General features: G+C 33.4%; 1 protein-coding gene across 10 annotated transcripts in view; it reads left to right on the forward strand.

The window, feature by feature from the left end:
• LOC111087846 overlaps positions 1-24,540 on the forward strand; it is a 229,712-nt gene that overhangs the window by 20,194 nt on the left and 184,978 nt on the right. For 4 of the 10 annotated variants that reach the window (XR_002612472.1, XR_002612469.1, XR_002612476.1 and 1 more), the window contains exon 1: positions 15,857-15,986. The exons of 3 other annotated variants lie outside the window; for them this stretch is intronic. Coding sequence is in view for 1 of the 7 variants with exons in the window: in XM_022395984.1 (XP_022251692.1) it covers positions 12,641-12,684 (44 nt within the window). In the remaining 6 variants the exon portion in view is untranslated. 3 more of the 10 variants (XR_002612473.1, XR_002612474.1, XM_022395984.1) reach the window with 2 other exon arrangements.

Below are 24,540 nucleotides of genomic sequence, written 5' to 3' on the forward strand. Positions count from 1 at the left end.
AAGTGAGTCCAGCGTTTTGAAATGTCCTTTTTCTATTACATCAAGTGAATCCAGCGTTTCGAAATGTCCTTTTTATATTATATCAATTGAGTCCAGCGTATTGAAATGTCCTTTGCTATTATATCAAGTGAGTCCAGCGTTTTGAAATGTTCTTATTATATCAAATGAGTTCGGCGTTTTGAAATGTCATTTTTTCAATTATATCAAGTGAGTCCAGTGTATTGAAATATCCTTTTTCTATTACATCGAATCCAGCGTTTCGAAATGTCCTTTTGTATTATATCAACAGAGCGAGAATATCACAGCGAGCAGCAACGCTTCATCAACAGAAGACAAAATAAAAAACAAACATAACACCAACTGATACTTAAACCAGAATCACACAAATTTTATCTGAAAGCTAAATTAATTGTGAAAGCAGCTATAAATGACCACCACGGTGGATTAGCGCTAAGACTGCTTATATCGTTAAAATTCAGGGTTCAATCCCTGTTGTGGCCAAGGCTCAGATAGACCATTGTGTAGCTTTGCGCTTATAACAAACGAACGAAAACTTTGTTTCAATGTGTCGATGTTCCGTACTTAAAATTACCAAACACAAAATAACGGATGTAATATTTAGTAAATAGGGAATTCCCACGGAAACATCGTTTGATACACTAACTCAAATGAAACCCAAGTTTCAGCTTCCTATGGTTTATATTATATCATAGTTCCTTAACAAACAAAAAAAAGTGTTTTAAAGTCTTTGCAGGAAGAATATATAAAAATTACACGACTCTGGAGTACATGCTGTGCCCTGACGTTAACTCCTTTTAAAAAATGGTAATCAGAAACAACTGCTGAAAGATTTACAGTTGTGCCAAATACCTGTGCCAGAAATACCGAGTATGTTACATAAGCAAGCTGCTATATTTTAAATGGGTTTCCTTGTTTAGATTGGGGGGGGGGGATATTAAGGGAAAAGTTGGCAGAGTTAAGATAGTAGTTGTAGAGTGGGGAGACGATAACGCCCCGTGGGACGGTGCAAGAAGCAGTCAAAGTTCCTTTATCTTTACATATACATGTATAGGCATCCAGGAGGAAAAAAACGTGGGAAAACATGTTGACATTTTAGCCAATTCAACTTCCTGACAGCCTAAGATTGATGCAGACTTGGAGCGTCCCTTAAAAAGCATTTATGTTTGGTGACATATACATATATTTTATATTAAACTTTTGTTAAAAGTAAATGGTATTTTTCATATTACTTTTGAGAACGTTTTATTACATTATTTGCACATAATAATATAAACTACACTTTCATCAGGAAAATCAATTTTTCTCAGTTTTAACTGTTTAATGAGCATAAAGAAACTGAAAAAACTACTTCAACAGATTTGACCAATATAATTCAAAGAACATAAAATGTTGCAATGCCAGACTTAGACTTTTAAATGTTCTTACATTGCTTGAAAATTTCTTTAAGACTATCGAGGCTTACAGAAAAACCGTACACAAATCTATACAAGTAATTTTTTTTCTTCTGAACATGTCTTTATAGTGAAGCAAAAGGCTTAGTACATGGCTTACATGGTTAGTATATTGAAGGTTTTTATGATAATTCTAACTATGATACTAGTTTCTGGTGTTTCGCCACAAATGTATTAACTGTAATAGCAATAGCACAAATACTACACGTGACTCACTCGAAACGCAGACAATTTTGTTCTTTTCTTGTTTTTAATAATCAAACAATGTACTTAAATGAAAGATTAACACGACAGGTTCCTTGGAAAGTGGGGCAGGATCTTATTGCATATTTTGTAAACCTGTACGGTGCATGTTAGTTAAAAGTGAACTTTTACACACAATTATCGGGTAGTTTTTTTTTACTTTTAAAGAGCTGATTTGCCCAGTGTAAAATAAGTAATGAATTCTTTGTTTAAAAGTATACCACATAAAGTTATATTTTAAAACAAAAAAAATTGATATCTAAGCAGAAAGACTTTTCAAAAAATAACAATCTGTTGAAGGATATGTGTTTAAGAAAGTAAAAGCTGTTTAGTATGACTTTAAAACACATTTAAGACCTTACACTTGGAGCATATGTAACTTACATAGATTAGAGTTGAAGCTATGTATGCTAAGGGTATGAAAAACGGATGAGGTTTTTATACATTTTTTTAGGACTTATGTTATATTTTACGGGCAACAATGCTTTCTAAGTATTAAATTAAACTTTTACAAATAATATTTTCAGACACTAATATAATGAATAGTAACTAACACAAAATTTCGTTACTGTTTTTCTTTGTGGACAAACAGAGAACGTTCATATATACATAGGTTATTTGTGGAAAAACGTTTCGATGAACCACAGCAGAATAACCTTGTCAGTATGCTTGTATGGAGGGGTAACAAACTCGTCTTATGTAAATTAGAACGAACTGGTGACTCAATATCGCAATATTTAAATCTTAAGATGTACAACTACAACGTCTTATGGCTTTGAAAACCTAAATCTTGTTTGCCAAAAATTATATATTTTTTATTAGTTTTGTTACATGTTTACCACACGCGTTAGTTTACAAATATTAAACAAGATTGGTGGGTTGGTTGTTTTGAATTTTGCGCAAAGCTACACGAGGGCTATCTGCGCTAGCCGTTCCAAATTTAGCAGTGGAAGACTAGAGGGAAGGCAGCTAGTTATCACCACCCACCGCCAACTCTTGGGCTACTCTTTTACCAAAGAATAGTGGGATTGACTGTAACATTATAACACGGCTGAAAGGGCTAGCATGTTTGACGGGGATTCGAACCCGCGACCCGCAGATTGCGAGTCAAGCGCCCTAACCAACTGGCCATGCCGGGCCAATTAAACAAGATACACTAGTTCTTTTAAGAGCAGTCAAAAGGTCGACTCATTACCTGTAGTGTTCTGAATGCATTCTTCGTTGACGCAGTAAAAATAAATATTTAATAATTAATACAATACTATGATTTTAGTCAAAAATAACGGTGTAAATTTAATCTTTATAAAAACAAAATAATATTAAAGACTAAACATAATTTCCTGAATGAAGAGTGTGTTCTATGTGCACATTCATCAACAATTTCTATTATTTTACTCTAAAAATTAGAATTGCGATAATTAAATCAACATGAAAATGAAAATGATTTTAAAGTATGTTCTTTAAACTAACAAAAAGAAATAAGTATATATTATATAATCCTTAGTTCTGCATTTATTTACTTTTTACTGTGTACTAACTGGCCTTCTGGTTATAAGCTTTACAAAAACACCCAATTTTAATCTTGACTGTAAAATCATGTGTGTCTCACACACATTGGAAAATCTCTACAAACTACTAAAGGGGACGAAATGGTGGTGGTGAGGTGTGATAACGACAAAAGACAATGTTACATAACGTCTCGCCAGGATGAGTTGCAATAAAAAATAGGATAAAGTACAAGTTATGAATAACTCTGACGAGTCAATCTGACAACTCAACCTTGGACTAATCTGATATCGTTATGTAGCTAACGTTAACTGGCCTATCACACTACCATTCTACCACCTCACTAACACAAAGAACTGGTATCCATATTGTTCTTGTACAGTTACCAGAGACAAGCAAAACAGATGTTAGACACTGGAATCCAAATTATCTTCCCCTTCCTCTGAAGAGTGGTATCAGAAGTTAGCCAGCATTGGGATGTGTTTTTGTTTTTAAATAAGAAGTGAGCCTTATATGTTACTATTTTATCAACTAAAAAAAAAAATTGGCCCAGCATGGCCAAGTGGTTAGGGCGCTTGACTCGCAATCTGCGGGTCGCGGGTTCGAATCCCCGTACGCTTAAGATATATAGTATTGTTTAATGAAAATTTAGCCTCACGTTAATGTTTTGCATAGAGAGGATATAAATTTACTCCAAACTTATATTACTAATTCATTTGTTTGTTTGAAGTTAAGCACAAAGCTACACAAAGGGCTATCTGTGCTCTGCCCACCACGGGTATCGAAACCAGGTTTTTAGCGTTGTAAGTCCGCAGACATACCGCTATGCCACTGAGGGGCTATATCACTAATATGCGGACTGTTTACTACTGACCCTGACTTTACGTATACACCGTTGTGCAAGCCGAGAACTGATTGTGGATTTATATTACTATTTACGAAGCAAAGGGTTAATTCAAGTTTTGTTATTGTTGTTCAAACATAGGACTGATTTCATACTTTTTGTCAATTTTATGCAGACAGAGGACTTTATAGCTCTATATAGCTTTATGTCAGAATTGTGCAGACAGAAGCACAAACTTTAGACAATATTGTGCAACCACTGTCTAATTCTAGAGTTATTTGTCAATGTTTTGAAGAGGCATAAACATTTTTACTATTACATGTCCCTAATTTTCAAAGACAAAATAAATCAGAAGAAGTTCGCAAATAACTTTACGTTAATGAGTAAGTTTGTAAGGTGTCGTTGTAGGTTATATGGGACTCGAAAGCTGATTTGAATGTAAGTTTGCAAAGTGTTGTTGTAGGTTATATGGGACTCGAAAGCTGATTTGAATGTAAGTTTGCAAAGTGTCGTTGTAGGTTATACGGGACTCGAAAGCTGATTTGAATGTAAGTTTACAAAGTGTCGTTGTAGGCTATATGGGACTCGAAAGCTGATTTGAATGTAAGTTTGCAAGGTGTCGTTGTAGGTTATATGGGACTCGAAAGCTGATTTGAATGTAAGTTTGCAAGGTGTCGTTGTAGGTTATATGGGACTCGAAAGCTGATTTGAATGTAAGTTTGCAAGGTGTCGTTGTAGGTTATATGGGACTCGAAAGCTGATTTGAATGTAAGTTTGCAAGGTGTCGTTGTAGGTTATATGGTACTCGAAAGCTGATTTGAATAACACTTCTCAGCAGACACAGCTGTAGCAGCTCATTCTTGTGTAGTATACACAAAAATTCCATTTTCCAAAATGCATTACAAAGCAAAAGCATCAACCGTCCCGTTAACAAGTTGGTAGTTTTTGTCAATATTCGAACATACAAAAGCTGAATATTTTTTTTCCTTTTCCGTTTGAACTAAGTAACTTAAAAATATTTAAGGGTTCAACAAATGATGTGAACTAACACTAAATGTAAGATATCGTAAATTTCAAGTCAATGTTAACAAACTGCTTTTGATGTTGCATCTTAATTCTTAGTTGTGATATACATCGTTTCTTGGCGCTGATATTAATATTGGTGGCCTAAGAAACTGGTTTGGAAATACATATAAGTTGATGTAACTGACTGTTCTAAAGGGGTAATTTCTGGAAATAAAATATACCTAAAGAAGTTTCTCAGAAAAAGGCTAAGCTTTGAGAGATAGAGAAAATTTGATTTCGATTAATTTTAATATTCAATAAACTATAAATTTAAAATAAGTCGTTCTTCTAGATATTTGTATATAGTCCTACAAATTCATATATTAAGCCAGCGGTGAATCGTTATAAAAATGTGTTTATTAACTTCTTACACGTTTGTTTACAGATTCATAACTCACTCGTAGTGTGCTGTATTCAATATACGTTTCGTCAAGTTCACACACGTTGGTTTGCATTTGTAACTGAACCGTTCAGTTAATATATAACCTAAAACATCAGCTACGAACCATACGTATACACTATACTATATAATTGCTTCTTAAGTTTACCCACGTTGGTTTGCGTTGGTTATGTAACATAAAATCAAGCAAAAATTACACACTGTTTTCTATATAGTTGTATCTGAATACTCACCCGTATGTTATGTTAGGCATTGTTTCTATTCATCGAGAAGGTAGTTAAAAGTGACAAATAAATTCATACTACATGTATGATTACATATGCCAAGTTATAAATAAGTACAGTAACAAACGAACGTCATTCATTTCTATTTTATATGTGCAAGCTCGTATTACAATACCTCGAGAATCATGTTACTATGTTTCATTTACACATTCATATATTACATCTAGTACTAGATCACTAAAATAGTAACATTTAAATACTATGTGTGTGTTCGATACCATAGCTACAAAAAGTGTAATATATTTAAATGATTTACAAAAATAAGTTAAAAGAGGGAGTACAAAATCTTTGATATGTACTTCAGCGAAAACTAAGCTTTCAATACGTTTCTTTCCGTCATTGTCCTTGGTTAAATTTCCCGTGGTTTCTGTATTGTAAGAGCAGCCATTTTTAGTAAACATTATGTGGTGCCTTTACTAGAAACAATGAGAGAAATGCCCTTTTTTTATATAGAATAATGAAAACCGTTTTACATTTCCGATTCTAGGTACTCGACCACTAATAAGTATATTTTTATATAGAAATCGTTTATATGCTTAATCCCACATTCATGAAAGACGGGAGATATATAAAGTATATATAGACGCCGTGTCTAATTACGTATTGTTATGTGGTTATTTAATTACCTTGAATATATGTAACTAACGCGACGCCATTACTGGCATTATATCTAGAGTAATGTCAAATACATAGCTTTGCACACTTTGAGACTACCACTTATTCTTGGTCATATTATTAAGCACACACACACAGAAGTTTCAAGCCACAAGAGATAATTTCCACTTTTAGTCATCCTCTTTAACACGTGATAGTTAGACGAATAACCTGTTTTGTGGATTCCCTAACATTTCTGCTTGAACAGTTTTATAGTTATGAAAAATTGGTCTGGGAAGTGGGAGCGTGTCATTTCACAAAGAAGAGGGATGTATCTCATCATAAGAGCTGGGGGAGCTCAGACGGCTATAGCTTCTCAGACAGATTTCCTGGTACGAGATGCAGAAATAGGGCGACACCCAATATATTTAAACCACAAAATGTACAATTTCCTACTGAGTAATAAAAGTAATGAAACCTTACGGAAGTTAAATTCAAACTGTGGTAGATAAAACTTTACACATATATATTACAGATTACGTGTAATACAATATTAGAGAGTAAGTGAGGAGTTAAAATGTTATATCAACTATACATTTGAACTTCTGAACATTTGTGAGAAGTGTACATGTTTCGTGCATAAGCAAAACTATGATTTCATAATAGAGGATTACGTTATCTGTTTACTCCACTGTCAAATTACATGGCCCTTGTAAAATATGGGATTAACATAAAATAACGGAGTAAACTTGCGTGAATATTTATTTTTGTTTACTATAAAAGAAGTTATACATAGGTAAAATAGGGTACTTAATTTTAAAATAAACTATAAGGGATTACTTAAAACACACATTTTCCAGTTCTAAAAACCTTGTATTCACTTAGAACTGATCCCATTATTTCTTCATACATCTTTCTGCGTCAAAGATATTTTTCCTAAGGCTAAGATACAAAACTTGTAACTTCATAAAAGCATAAACTGATGGATAATTCTAACACTATGAAAGCAGTAAGACTTATTGAGCTCAAGTGAAAGCATATTTACGGCATGGTTGCCAATTATGCCGATAAGTTACATTAATCACTTTTACACGAGAGATGACAACTGTCCAAGGATAACGAAATGTATTTACAAATGGGAATAATAAGTAATACAACTTAACAAACATATATTCTTTGAAACAATTATTCAATTCTATCTTTCACTAAAACTCTGTTTGTTTGTTATGAATTTCGCGCAAAGCTATACTAGGGCTATCTGCGCTAGCCGTCCCTAATTTAGCAGTGAAAGACAAGAGGAAAGGCAGCTAGTCATCACCACCCACCGCCAGCTTTTGGGCTACTCTTTTACCAATGAATAGAGGGATTGACCGTCACATTATAACGCTCTCACGGCTGAAAGGGCGAGCATGTTTGGTTGGACGGAGATTCGAACCCATGAGTCGCAGATTACGAGTCGAGAGCCCTAACCATCTGGCCATGCAAGGCCCACTAAAACTCTCTCGACCACCACTAGTTTTAGAATGTGGAAACTAAATAATTAAGTCATTAATAACACATACATAGTAATTAAGCCATTAATAACACATACATAGCCGTGTGGGGCCTTTCCTCAGAATAGAAGAGCATAGACAAAATCTAAAATAATGACTTTGGTTACAGTTAAACCACGAATCCTGGTGATATCTAATCACAGTGACATGTTGAGAATATTATCCCGCCTTATTGTGTCAAAATAATAGTATGAATGCAAGATATTATTACTATATGCGTTATATTAAAAAATAAACAAAATACTGGTGTAAATGGAAAATATTATCACACTATATGCGTTATATCACAAAAAAAGCAAGTGTCTGACAGAAAATCTCGCCACTTCCTATACGTGTTTCAAAATACCGTTGTAAATGGAAAAATATTATCACACTATATGTGCAAAACAAAACAACAAAAATGGGTGTCTGATAGAAAATATTTTCATGTCCCATGTACGTTGCACAAAATACCAGATGAACATACTAGAAAACGTTGTCACACTGCATGAACTTTGTTCCAAAATACTCTCGCGTCCTGTATATTATGTGATGAAATACCAGTATCACATAAATGTTTCTACGTACTCCCATTACAGCAGTATGCACAGTATTCGATTCAATGGTGTACAATGGTTAAATTCTGATGAATCGGCTAACAATAACTCACTAGTTTCCGGATTTTTTTTATTATAATTTTATCTTTATAATGCAGGGAGGCAGAGTGTCATTTCCGTTCAACCAATGCTTCAGACCCAAACTCCAGCGTATTCAGTATGAAACAAAGCTAAGTTTTGTGTGCTTGTGTATTGACACAAGTTACTGTCGATTTAGTTACCGTGAGGTGAAATACTGTCTACAATAAAGGTATTTAATGATGTACAAATAAATGTGTAAAAAACACAGGTCAGTGTTGCCAATTTAGCTCAGTGATTTGGGTCTAAACCGCTCTTCACAAGATATGATCTTCCACACTCTGAACTAGAATCAGATTGCGATATAATGACGGTTTATAAAACAAAATAATTGTTCGAATGAGACTAATAATTTCAAAGATTTGGTTTGTGATGGAAATTCAGCGCTATATACGGAATTGATAACCCCAAACGAATAATGTTTATTTCGAATTTTTACAGATTTGGTGTATTACTGGGCCTCCTATAGACTCGCATTGTATACGACTTTGTAGGTAGGGTTCTTTTTTTAACAAGTATAACGAAGCACATTTTAAACAACAAGTGTTTATTAGCTCTCGAATTTTTTTTAATAAAACCCAAACATTCGTGTTTCTACAATAGTTAAGAGTGCGTATAAATGAGACATCGGAATAACGTATGAATCTGATATTAAGAATAAAATCAAGTAATTAAATTTATGAACAAAATATAAGGGATTCTTCGAAACGGGTATTTTGATATAAAACTGCTGGCAGTATTTCTTTCTGCGTCAAAGATATTTTTTAAGGCTAAGTTACAAAAAGGGCTACTTCATAAAAGCATAAACTGGCAAATAATTCTAACACTGTGAAAGCGATAAGACCTTTATTTAGCTCAAATGAAAGCAGCTTTACGGCATCATTACCAAATGTGCTAATAAGCTACATTAATCGTTTTTTACAATGGATCGCTTCGGCACCTAAAATCCAAAAATGGAAATTAGGTTTTGCATATCTTATATCTGATGATGACGTCACACATGTATGACAGAAAGTTTGGCAGGATTCCGGCAATACAAAATTTACCGTTTCCATTAAAAACAATAAATGTTCATAAAACACTCAACAATATACATTATCCAAATTAACGTGTTCAATAGATGAACATCATGAAGTAACGAATATTCAGAAGAATAAGTATTACATAGCAAAATATTTTAAAACAATAATACATGATCGATGCATTAAATCTTACATCCGGTTTCTGGGGGAAGCTTTTCTTTAGAACTTTCACAAAAACGTAATGGGAGTAGATTATAATAAAGCACCATTGCAGATGAAATATCCCAACCAAATAAATAACACATGAAAAACCACAGTCAATCTTCATAATATAAAAATTAGTTATAATGCTTAGAAACGATTTTAAAAAGTGACTTAAAAGCGACAGCAAAAAATAAAGAATTAAATATTGTAGTTGGTTGTATATACAGAACATGTAAAAGCCAAATGTAGTAATAGCCTTTAATAAAATACATATTAAGCATGTTTTTTGAAAGCGGTTTATGACAACCTTTAAGTTTACGCGTAAACAAACACTGGACATAATAAAATCGTACACTGATTATGATTACTCTAATATTCGTGACTTAATGCCACATGTTATTTACATGAGCACAAATATACACTGCTATTAAACGAAACCGTAATGTTTTATACACTCATAAAATAAAATTTAAATTATTTACATAGATTTGTTGTTATTGTTAAGCGCAAAGCTACACAATGGGCTATCCGTGCTGTGCCCACCACGGGTATCGAAACCCGGTTTTTAGCGTTATAAGCCTTCAGGCTTATCGCTGAGCCACCGAAATGCTTGACATAGATACTTCACCGAATTTTCTATATGGCTATCAAGATAAACAGAAATTATTTATGTGAATTTTAAGCTAAATTGTTTTATATGGCTACTGAATGAAAATATAATTTTGAAATATTAATAAGATAATTCCAAATTCGTGAATCCAGACAAAGATGCTTTATTGTATACTTAGCTTTTTTTACGGCTTTAAAATTTTCAAATACAACATGAAAGTTCACCTTCAATTCGAAAGATCTCAGTTTCATAAGATGGGCAGTTTATCACGTTCCGCAGAATGGTAGTAATTGTTGAACAAAACAAAAAAATAAAATAAAAAAATAAGTGAAATATTACTAAGCGCAGTGAAAGTTGTAATTTAACAGCCGAAAGTCTTAACAAGAATTTTGAAATTGTAGCATTAAACCAACAAGTGTATTTTTCATAAAAATAGTTATCATCGTGTTAAATAAAAACGTTCTGATACCAGGGATCTGGCATGTATAACAATTGTTTGAATGTGCACAGCGAAGTAAGATTTCGATACAAATGTGCAGTCAAGTATATACTTTTCTGACCACAAGTGACTTTTCTTGAAACAAATACTTATAAAACACTATTGTAATGTATTACTGGTCTCTTGCCAACAACCCTCCCCCCCCCCCCCGAAAAAATCAATAGCAAAACTTCTGACCACAAAAGAATTACATTTTTCTTAGACAATAGTAACAACAAACTTAAAAAGAAAAAAACGATAGCAATTTATTTTTGAGAGGTTAACAGCTAAAACGAACCCTTAAGAAAATACCAGGTCTCTAGTACTAGCACCGCCATCTTGTGAATGGCGAGCCGTGTGGTACATGCTCCGTTAATCTAACTAGGAGCCAATATGAATCGTATTATCAACTGTTATTTTAACCGAGGAAAGGGGATCTGGCGTTACTTTTTCGACGTATATTAGACCACTAAGAATCTTCTTCCTCACACAACTATAATACGACTCTCTGAAAAGCCACTATAGCAGTAACTTACTTGGTCTAACAGTTAGAACGCGAACTCATACCTATAACACTTGAACACGTACCTACCTCTCAGTCTATCAAATAGACTGCTTCAATAAGTCTTGCTGAATCTGGCAAGAATACAAGACATCCAATGTCACTTGTGTTGGCAACTTACTAATATTTTAATATTTATCACACAATACGGCTATGTGGAATTCATTGTGAAACGTGGGGTAAGAGTAATTGTAGACAAGAAATAAATAATATGTAGCTGAGGCTGATATTTCTGTATAGCAATAAACGGTAAAAGTAAAGTCTGTAATTCGATGTGTAAAACATTAAATATTGTTATTTGTTTGTTCGTTTGTTTGTTGTTAAACATAAAGCTACACAATGGGCTATTTTTGCTCTGCCCATTGCGAGTATCAAAACTCGATTTTTAGCGTTATAAGCCTTCAGACTTACCGCAGAGCCACCGGGAGGCAGATATTGTTATAACACGTTAACTTTTCAACACTATGAGCGGAAATCCTATACACTCTCGCTAAATTGTTCAACCGACACGTTAAAATAATTCGTGAGGCCTTGAAGTACATGCACAAGGTTAAAGGCAGTCCTTGCGGCTTAACTGTTCGACATCCATACAGTTTACAAATAATGCCATTAAGAAAACGTGTAACCAGATTAAATTTACCATCATGGTCTGTACCACAGGAAGTTATATGAATAAAGAATTAAACTGCTGTAATAACTAGCACCGTCAATAATACAACCACAGTACATGTTTAAGCTTCGTAACTGACAGACACTGTGTCTGCATATGTACAGCGATATCGCATACCCTACTCCTCAGAAATGCAACACAGTAACTGATATTTGCAAGGCGTGAGTCACGCTATAAAAAGGTAGATTCTGTCATTAGCCAGATGACTGGAGAGGCTCTACGCATGCCTAACTAGCGGCATGGTTTCATCATTCTCGTACTTGCCAGCCGTTGCGGCTTCAGCTGCTGACTTCTAGATGCATAACACGTTCAACTCTGCCAAGTTGCTTTAACATATTTATAGCTTCAGAGAGTTTGTGGATGAATTTCTGGAAGCACATTGACTCGCTATCATTGGTCTACATTCAACTACATGTAAGTCGTTCAGCCTACTACGACCTCACCGACAGATACTTTACAATGTATACTGTTAGTACAGAAATATGTGGGAGATCAGAGACTAGGTTTGTATAAAACAAAATATAATACTATAACTCTCGAAACCTGTAAAGCTGTCGTGGATATTTACATATCAATATGAAATTATAGTAAGTTTAACCGTTATCATAATTCTTCAAATGTGCCTTGTCACATGTAGGTTTACCGTCTACAAATCCATTTCACTATCTCATCTTGTAATCCTTACAGTGGCTCGTGCTCGTTTCACGACTGTTTGATTTTAGTCTTGCATGTCCAAATTATATTTACTCGCTTTGTTTCTCAACCATAGCATTAAAAATGGATTTTGATCTGTCTGCCTAAAGGTTCTGCATGTTTTAAATTTACAAGTCGGCTCTTGTCACTAATGTATTTCATGGTAAAATGAATGTTTCTACCCATTACATGTTCAAAATAATATCTCCTACTATCTTTACAACTCCACCATTAACACAGCGTAATGGCATACACTTCACTATGAACTTAACCAGTTTAGAACTAACAAGAGATATGTTTGTTGGTTAGCTTTTCGTAACTACAAATCTAACAAGTAGTTCGCAAAAATACGAAGGCTAATTTACTGCTGTGCATCACTCCCAAGCTTACCTGAATGGGTTAATCCGTTAATAGTACAAGCTTTGATTCTGATGTTGGACCAGTGTGTGCCAGACAATAGGCAACTTAATATAAGATGGTAGGGCAAGTACTCGGCAAACCTCAGTAGCTTAACTCTACACTGATGAAGGTCGTCGCTCTCCATCCTAGCTATGCGGCTAAGCCGCACTCGCTCTTCCGTTCGGCATGTTTCTCCAGATACTGTTTAACTCCATATAACACTCGTAGTGCACTGTAAATACTCACCAAGGTCGGAATAGCTGAGAATATAGAAACGCACGCTCGTTTTCAGGTTTTCAAAGAGTTTTAGCAAATCATTTGAGCAGTAGCTTATCATGTCTACTACTCTCCAATCACACAGCTACGGGCACGAGTAGCGTTTCCGAGCTGCGTGGTGAGGAATCACGAGCAAAACGCAACCTAGTCTACCGGCCGGCTTCGGCACCAACCGAGCGCCTACGGGTATCCTAACTCATGAACACTCATAAAAAATATCTTCCCGTCCCCTAATTCCCCCTCTCCCTTCCATCCCTTATGCGTAAAAAAATCTCCCCGCTTGAACCCAGGCTGTACCAAAATCGCTGTAGATAGGGTGGGGTTGTAGAAACACGGCAGACACCAGTGTTAAGGGTAATAAAAAAAAAAAAAACTTACGCTGATGGTTTAAGCCCTCATTTGAAATTTAAAATGCGAATATAGTTACATCTACTGGACAAATTTAAATTTAGGAGACTGCTTATTCATCCATGTTTTAGCCGAATTCAATCAAAACGAGTTAACATTTCTTAAACACTTGTATGCCAAATGATTATCGAAATGAGTGAGAAGTCGCAACCTCTGACCAATACAGAGGTAGGTAGCATCATCATGCGTTACATGTACTGGATTGGAATAAGCAACGGCTGATTAAAGCTGCCATCTGGTTAGCTGGTGAAGATTGCGCGTCAAAACTCTACAGGTACATTCCATTACCGTTGTCTGTCTCTGTACATATTACTTGTAAGCATTGGCGCTGTCACCATGTTTTTTTTTGGTTTTCTCCAAAACTTTTGCTCTACATATGTGCCTGTTTATACACAATAGCATTAGGTGTGGAAAAGGATGTTTAATAACAGCGGAAGACACGCGCGCATTGTAATTACAAGTGTAATTTACAGTCGGCATAAAATGAAAATCTGAGCAATAAAAATCATGAAAACTAAAGTTATGTCTAATCGTAGGACACTATCAATTACTTAAAAAAAACTTAACTTTAAGATAAGATAGGTTTAATATTAAAAATATACTTAAGTGTACCTAACTACATTTTATTTTCTATAAGCAACATACAGTCCCCAGTGAGACAGCGATAAGTTTAAGGACTTACAACGCTAAAATTCGGGGTTCGATTCCAGCGGTGGACACAACAGATAGCACAATGTGGCTTTGTTCAGAAAAATAAACAGACAACATACGCTTACTTCTAAGCACGAGTGTTTGAATTATTTTGTTATCCAAGATTAAAGGTACTTCTACAGGTGAAGTGTAAGTTTATATAGTAACTTGATGAGCCTCAAGAGAGCACTTGGATTGTCTTACAAACATGTAGAATAATTTGATTTACATAAAAAAATCAGTTATACATATAAACTACATCTGTACAAAACAAGTTACACTTTAACTAATAAATTTAAAACTAGAACTAATTGTACTTTATTTTTTAATGATTTATAATTTTGATGGCTCATCCTAAAAAGTCTGTTATTAGCCAGAACCACATATTTCATTATCGAGAGAAATTAAGATCCTTTCGTATCACAGCCTAGTAACGAAATTCTCAAAAAAATTACTTCACTGGGTAACGGATCTTTCAAAACGTGTCACAGGAAATATTTCCAAGGTCGAAATTCTGGCTTCAACTATAACAAAAGATTGATATGACCTTGGATGAAATAATAAACAAAAAAGTTATATTTGGTGTTCTTGATAACATCTATTGGATCTAATGTTCCTAAAAATTCCTGAAAAACTTTAAAAACTGGAAAACAATTTTTATTTTTTTAATGCAGCTATATTTGACACCTAAGAAATCAGACAATTTAAGATAATAAAAATAATTCAATCCTATTTGTTAGTCTTTAATATTCTCTATCAGACAGTAATACTTAAGTAGCCATATATATATATATAAACCGTTAAAAAAATAATGACTTGGTAGCTGATATAAAAAAAAAAAATCAGCCTTGTTGCTTCGAAGGCATTCTAAAGTTCTCTGCACTGGGTAAGACGCTAGAGCGATCAAGCATCACGATATAGGACAGACATCGTCTAAAGACTGAACCCTGTCGGAGCCCCCATTATACATGTACTTGTTCCCCACCCTTGGCTGGTCACGTGACCCTCACATCCCTTTGTTCCATAACAAAGCCAAGGGCGTCCCCTAAAGAACACATATGAGCTGCACCGGAGGCCCCTATAGTATTGCTTGGATTAATCTCGATCCCAGGTATCAGGACGCTGCTATACGAGGGTATATATATACATAAAATTTGTAGTGTACATGTACCGTTGATGTGCATGTGTACTGTATGTATTTTACAAGATTATCATTTCAGGATACTGCAGTTCTAGGAACGCTTACGTTCAATGTAACTGAAACGTTAACACAGCAGCTATGATTTACCGTAAGTCAGGAATATCAAGACAAATATTTCTGCTTCATTGCACCATTTCGGTAAGTTTTTTGACTCATCGCTAACGATAATGGATTATTAGCTACCAGCATTCTGCAAACGCTACATATGCAAATTGTAGGTGAGCACGGGACTTTGTACGTTAACCTGAAAGGGTACAACTTTTCAAGATATAATCTGAGACAGAAGAACGTATCTTGAATACAAGAATCCGTAAAACTCCTTTCTTTACTATTTACAGACATTTGAGCAACATCTACATTGTTAACTCAGTGCCACGCTTCTGCTACACATAGTGCTTGACTAAACCAGAACTCGAGTAGTAAGAAACTTTCCTGTATTAGTGTTCATGTAACAGCAGAATGCGATGCGTTAGCTAGTGATCATGTAACTGTAGAAAGTGATGTGTTAGCTTGTGTTCATGTAATTGCAGAACGTAGTGTATTACCTAGTGTTCGTGTAACTGCAGAATATGGTGTGTCAGCTAATGTTTAGGTAACTGTAGACTCGAGTATTTTCTGTCATGTGTAGTTAGCTCACTTTATAAGTCGCGTGTTAGCCATGCAGTATTCGTGTAATTACAGACTGTGATACATATGCTAAAGCTCAAACCACAACTGCAAACTGTGAAGTATCAGTTGCTGTTCATGCAACTGCAGAATATTATGTGTAGCTGGTATTCATGTAACAGAATCTGGTGTGTTATCTAGTGGTTATGTAACAGCAGATTATAATGTATCAGTTAGTGACTATGTAACTGCATACTATGATATACCAGCTAATGACTATGTAACTGCAGATTATAATGTATCAGTTAGTGGTTATGTAACTGTAGAATGCGATGTATTAGCTAGTGTTCATGTAACAGCAGAATGCGATGCGTTAGCTAGTGTTCATGTAACAGCAGAATGCGATGCGTTAGCACCACAGCCTACAGTTACACGAATACTAAAATATAACATTCTGCAGTTACGTGAACATTAGCTGACACATCATAGTTTGCTGTTACATAACCAATAGCTGATACATCATAGTCTGTTGTTACATAATTACCAGCTGATACATCATAGTCTGTTGTTACATAACCACTAGATGATACATCATAGTTTGCCGTTACATAACCACTAGCTGATACATCATAGTCTGTTGTTACATAACCACTAGCTGATACATCATAGTTTGCCGTTACATAACCACTAGCTGATACATCATAGTCTGTTGTTACATAACCACTAGCTGATACATCAGATTCTACAGTTACATAACCACTAGCAGATACATCATAGTCTGCTGTTACATAACCAATAGCTGATGCATCATAGTCTGCTGTTACATAACCAATAGCTGATACATCATAGTCTGCTGTTACATAACCAATAGCTGATACATCATAGTCTGCTGTTACATAATTACTATCTTAGGCATCATAATCGGCAGTTACATGAACACTAACTGATACATCACAGTTTGCAGTTGCTTGGGCTTTAGCTTGTACATCACAGTTTGTAAATACATGAATACTGCATGTCTAAAACGCCATAGTCAACAGTTATCTGAGCACTAGCTGATACATCACAATCTGCAGTTCCATAATTACTAGCTTAGACATCATAGTCTGCAGCTACACATCAGATTCTATTACATGAATACCGGTTATACATCATATTCTGCATAAACAGTAACTGATACATCACAGTCTGCAACTGTTTGAGCTTTAGCTTGTGCATCACAGCCTGAAACCAAATGAACACTAACATGCATAAAACATTCTGTAGTCATATGAAAATTAAGGGACGTTAACAGAAACATGACTTTAAGTACACTCTGTTTCTACACATTCCAACATTGCAATGTACTACACATCAGTAATGAAAGTTTATCTTCTTGATATACAATTATATTATATTCGGAAGTATACACTTTGCAGATACTCTAGACATATAGTCTTGCAATACGCAATTTTTTATAAAATATCCAATCATGAGATACAGACACTAGAGGTACGTCTTATATCAGGTAACATTATACACAATTATATCCCACATGATTTTTAGGAATAAAGTTTAAATACTACACTTTCATACTTGCATGGTGTGTGAAATGTTGATATAATACATTATACATTGACAAATACAGTAACATGTCTATGATGTTGAAAAACAATGTAAACAATTTCAGTTGCATAGCACGCAGTATACAGATTGTTCAAAGACCATTATACATTGTAAGTAACCTTATTTAAAGCAATAAAAAAACATCGACTCACAATCACAATGTTTTTGCACTAAAATAGTTAACAGACATATACAATATACAGATAATACGGCTAAGCACTATGTGGTTGTGAATACGATGTCCATGTATATATATTATAATTTGATACAGGTTTACGTACAAACATCATTTATAGACACTATTTGTAAAGAGCATTATGTACTAAACATAATGTACAGGCAAAATTTGATAGTGAATATGTACAGAAGCACACAGATTCGAGTTGGATGTCATACTTCATACACAACCCCCTTCAGGATCAAGTTAGATAAGATATCATATACAAACATAACCCACAGACACAACAGTATGAAATCACGAAACACCTAAATAGAATTTACCCTCATAACATAAGTATAAAATAAATATACTATAGTAACAAACGATTCGATGCAGGTATAACAAGCAGATTTGAAATGAACGGTACATAGACTTAAAATGAGACCATCCCGTGAGATGATCTATACCATACATAGATATATATTTATATTTACAAGCTTTAGTTATTATATGAAAAACGTGTAACAGCGTGAACATGGACAATTGGTGTAAAATATGAATATACAGCGAAGATGCCTTTATAACAACGTTTAAATAATGAAGGTTAAGGTGTTAAAATGACTTGCCAAGGACAGTCATAAGTTTTTTACACAATACAATAGAAAAAGTTCTAAACGACAACGACCAGATTATTATAGATCATACAGTGACAATAACTACAGGAGTACCCAATGTTTGTTTCTCACACAATCGAATAGCAGTAACAAAGGTGTGAACAATGTCAAATAGTTATTTTTATTGAACTATATTTTAACAATGGTGTAGCTATTTTTTTAAATTATATGAATGGACATCAATCTATACAATGAATATGGTAAAAAATGCTCCACGGATACAGTAGTTTTTTGTTCGCCACTTTATTCACAAAATTACTAAGGGCAGCTAACACTTTATTTTGAAGAATATATTAAAAGTACTAAAACAGCCAGAAATTTATTTTAAAGAATGTAGCACGAAAAATAATAAGAACATCCATTTTTATTAAACCCCAAAATTCCCCCAAAGCACGAAGTGTCACCAGGTTTTCAAACACATTTTTCTAAACTATTTATACAACAAACTTCTACGAGTCCATAAATCTGACGATTGCAAAGCCCCTAACAGCATATGAGTCATATGAAAAAATAAAAACATTATCAATGCTGCAACTAGTTGCAATTTTACAAAAAGAGAGAATGAGTGAATTTGCCTAATATTTTGATCAGTTCCTTAAAGTGAGTGTTGTTAATGGCAAAAAAAAAAAACTTTACTCAATATGGTACAATAGTAGAGCCCGCCCCTAGTGAACAGTATATAAACAAATCTGTATTTTGAGGGTCAAACACAGCAGGACTGTTATCAATTCCCTCAAATAATGCAGCAATAAAGTAACTAACATATGGCAGCTACCCCTTTCTGTAAACGGTACAGTAAATAAAAGTAGAAAGTCAGACACAAATTTATTTAAATAATTCTCTAAGAAAGTAATACACGGTACTTAAGGGCAGCCATTGTTTTATCTATATAATGCAATATAATAAAATTATTAATTCAAGACAGACATTAGGTTTTTTAAAACAATACAATACCAAATTACTAACTAAGGACATCTCTAGTTTCTTTACATAATGCAGTACATTTAGGGCAACCATTAATGTAACAGTCAAAGATAATACCTCTCCTTAGGAGTTTAGTGATAATATATACACCAACAAACCAATAAATATGTATGTTTGGATATTTGTTGCCATTGATTTATTTAAACAAGTCAATAACATTATGAAACCAATCATACGTTTTTCTTTAAACATGGCGGTAAAATGAATATCAGACACAGCCACTAGTTTCTTTAAACAATGCAATGACAAAAGTACTAATATAAAGAAACTATTATTTTCTTTAAACACTGTAGTAATCAAGTTGCTAATTAAATACAACTGCTATTTCTTAAAAACAATGCAGTAGTGAAGGTGCGAAGACCAACCATTTATTTCTTTAAATAAAGTATCAACGAAGTAGGGAAATTCGCTTCTGTAAACACAGCCCAGTAGCAAAAGTATACGAAGGACAGCCATTGTTTTCTATAAACCAAAAGTAGAAACAAAATGTGGAGTAACAAAAGTACGAAAAACAATCACTGCTTTCCTTAAATAAAGCACTAACAATGGACAGCCGTAAGTTTATTTAAACTAGAAGTAGAAACAAAATGCTGATTAAAGACAGCCATTAGTTTTCGTTATTTTTTATGTGCAGTAACAAAATTACGAAGAACAATCATTGCTTTCCTTAAATAAAGCACTAACAATGGACAGCCGTAAGTTTCTTTAAACAACGCAATAATATAATGTACAGACACTATATAATTAGACAGTGAATGAAATACAAATATAACGTACACAGACAAATGTTGGACAGCATGCGTTCCACAAAGTATCGTATGATATATAAATATAATTTACTACCACTGCAGCAGTATGTACATGAAATACAGACACCATAATAAGATACGATATAATCCACAAGCATTAAGCAAGGTTTGAAAAATGGATATAGTCGCTAAACTTTGACTAAATTAAACATATTAATATATATATACACATATATCTTATGAGTTATTATACAGAATAAAAAGATCCACAGAGACGAATGATAAACATAAAATGCACAGTGAAGGCTTTATAATAACTCGTAAACAATGAAGGTTAAAATATTAAAAACATTGCTCCAACGACAGTTATTAGTTTTTGTTTTACACACAGTACAATAGAAGTTCTGAAGCAACGATCTGGTTCTTTCATCCTAAGCAGCAACAAGAACTCTACGAAAACCCACCATTTGTTTTTCACACAATAAAATAGCAGTAACAAAAGTACAAAGAATGCTTTTCATGTATTGCTAGCTAACTTTTATTACAAAAATTATAAGGATAGTGATCAGTTTATATAGTATAATATAGTGCTAGAGATACAAAATATTTTACTCGCCACTTTGTGTATATAGTTGTTAAAAACAGCCATCAGTTTACTTTAAAGAATACCGTAAAAAAAGTACTAAAACAGTTGCAAATTTCCTATGTGGAATGTAATACGAAAAATGACAAAAATGTATATTTTCTTTTAGTCTCAAGTAGTAGCAAAGTACAAAGGTTAGCCATTAGTTTTTAAACACAGTATTACATAAGTGCTAATTCAAGACAGTCATTACTTTCTTTAGATCATTCAGTAATAAAACTACCAGCTCAGGACAGCCACAAGTTTCTTTAAACAAGCCAGTTACAAATGTACTAACTAAGAACAGTTATTAGTTTCTATAAATAAAACAATAATAAAATTACTTACCCAGGACTGTAATTAATTTCTTTAAGTAATTCAGGATTACATATTTTCCTTAAAGAACGTAGTAATAAAAGTACTAGTTAAAAGCAACAATTAGTTTCTTTATACAATGCATAACAAAAGTACAAAGGACAGCCATTGGTTTCGTTAAACCAAGAGTAGAAACAAAAGCACTAAGTATGGACAGCCACTATTTGTTTTAACTAGTTCAGTAACAAAAATGCATATAACAGCTATTACACCTATATATTAGCAAACTACAGTAGTTACAAAAGTATTAATTAAAGCCATCCATTACTTTCTCTGGTAATTGCAGAGACAAAAATACGAACATTCATTGGTTCTTTAAAGAACGCAGTAATAAAACTGCAAATGATACCACGGTCCTTAATAGTAACTTTCAAGACTATTATATATAAACACGAATTTGAAAACTAATAAGCAGAGAACTATAATCAATCCAGCTTGAAACAACAACAACAAACCATTAAATTAAAAAGAATAGTTAAGTATCAATCACTGCAGGCTCTGTTTTATTCTAGAATTTTGCATCTTCTACAAAATCTTCAGTAATATGACAAAACTCAAACTAGTTGTATTAATGTTGCAAAAGAATGTCACTACAGTATTGATTTTGCATATACTAATAAACTGATTTGATGTAGAAATGTTCACTCGATGTCACACTAAAAATCAACCTAATAAAGTTGAATTAATAGCCCACCCACTCCAGCGTTTTATTTAACGTGTATAATGTAGTTGTGTTCGAGATTTTAAAAATTAGGTTATTAATGTTTAACTGTCACAGTGATAAGGGACATAACAACACTATAGTAAAAACTTGAAGGATGTAGTAGGGATATATACATGAGTACTTCTGCAAATGTACTACGTCCGAAAGAGTGTAATATACGACTGTGTGTATAAAGAAAGGTATAAAATACCCTATAAGTTAAATTTCGCTTTATGTACCATTGTGGTGAAAAGGGTATTGTTAAAAAAATACAAGAGTTATTTTTCAACCAAGAAACACCAAAAGTCCAAACTGTAAAGTGTAAAATAAAAAAGTATCACAAAATCTTACTGTGTAAGTTAGGCTTAATGGCCTAAGTTTTTGCTTTTAGCCTGGCCCTAGCTATGCTTTTGAAGAAGAAAAAAAAAAACCTTTGGCCTCAGGCAATAACTGCAACAATTTCCGACCTCAAAGCTTAGACACTACAATTACATAACATGATATTTACGCATAATATAGCGATACAGGGGCTACATAGTATATGGTGTACAAATATAATGTATATTTACATACACAACAGTTATGTTTATACGATAACGCTCAAACGTTATTTACAGACAATATTGCTACATTACGTTATGTACTAAACATAAGAAAAATACACTATATAATCAGACAGTGCAGAGAGGACAAAGAAAGCATACAGACAAAACATCTGCAGGAACCAGTTAGATAACATATCATGTACAAAGTCTACAGACTCAACAGTGAAAGTCACAACTTACTACAATTATATAAGGATAAGTATGAAATTAAGATACTACATTAATCACACAGTACGATTCCCAAACAAATAAGACTTGAGAAATATACTATAAAGCTTCTAAAATTAAACCATGACGTGACACACAAGAAGCATATGGTGAATAGATGTGTACACAAAAACACACATTTTATTGGTTGTCATACAGAATAAATATGCATAAAATAAGCACAGATAGATGTATAATATTTGTAGACAACAAAAGTGATTTTATAATCACACTTAAATGATATAGATTAAATGGTTAAAAATTATTTGCTAAGAACAGTCGTCAATTTAATTTACACAAACAATATAAAAAGTTATAAAGACAACAATCACGTTCTTTCATATGATAAGCAACACTACAAGGAACAACATACATATGCTTTTTTGCACAGCAAGATAGCAGTAACAAAAGTGCAAAGGTCATTCGCCAAACATTTTTTTAGTTGCCATAATTGAATAGAGTAAAAAAAAAGTGATAACCATCTGTTTCTATCATCCTTTTTATTTGCAAAATCGCAAAGCATTTAGTAAGAAAATTATAAGAACACCCATTAATATATTTAAGTCAAAAATTGTAATAAAACTGCTAATTCAGTATAGCCACTGGTTTTTTTAAACAGTTTTATGATCAAATTACTGATTCAGGACAGGCATAAGTTTATTTAAACAATACAGTAATAAAAATATACACTAATTAATAATAGCTGCTAGTTGCTTTAAACAATGTAGTAAACAAAGTAAGAACAGCCAATCGTCTGTTTTCTTAAACAAAATGGAACATAAGTATGAAATTCACGCAGCTATCAGTTTCTATAAACAAAGGGCTTATTCAGGACAGGCAACAATTTCTTTGAACAATGCATTAACACAATTATGAAGAACAGTCATTAGTTTATTTTAAAAAAAACATAATAGCACAGTTCAAAGGTTACCCTATTTGTCGTTTTTTAACAGCGCAGTAACAGATATATTAATCAAAACAGGCATTAGTTTTTTTAACGGTTCCGTAGCAAATTTACCAATTCAGGACATTAATTCATTATTATTTAAATAATTTGGTAATAACAGTGCTAATTTAGGACAGCCATTAGTTTCTTTAAACAATGCTGTAACAAAAGTACGAAGAGCAATCATTAGTTTCTTTAAATTGGGAAGCATCAATAATACTAATTAATTGCAGGAATTAGTTCATTTAAGCAATGCAGTAACAAATGTGCTAAAAAATTAAGAGCAGACACTAGTTTCTTGAAACCAAAAGTTCAAACAAAAGCACTAATTAAGGACAGCGTTAAGTAATGGATCAAATCAGTAACGAAGATATTAATTTATTACAGTCATTGATTTTTTAAATCGAAATTAGCAAAAAAAATTTTAAAAAATGCGAAAGTAAAGATCACCGAGAC

Source organism: Limulus polyphemus, unplaced genomic scaffold (genome assembly GCF_000517525.1).
Source record: "Limulus polyphemus unplaced genomic scaffold, Limulus_polyphemus-2.1.2 Scaffold78, whole genome shotgun sequence".
Classification (NCBI taxonomy): Eukaryota; Metazoa; Arthropoda; class Merostomata; order Xiphosura; family Limulidae; genus Limulus; species Limulus polyphemus.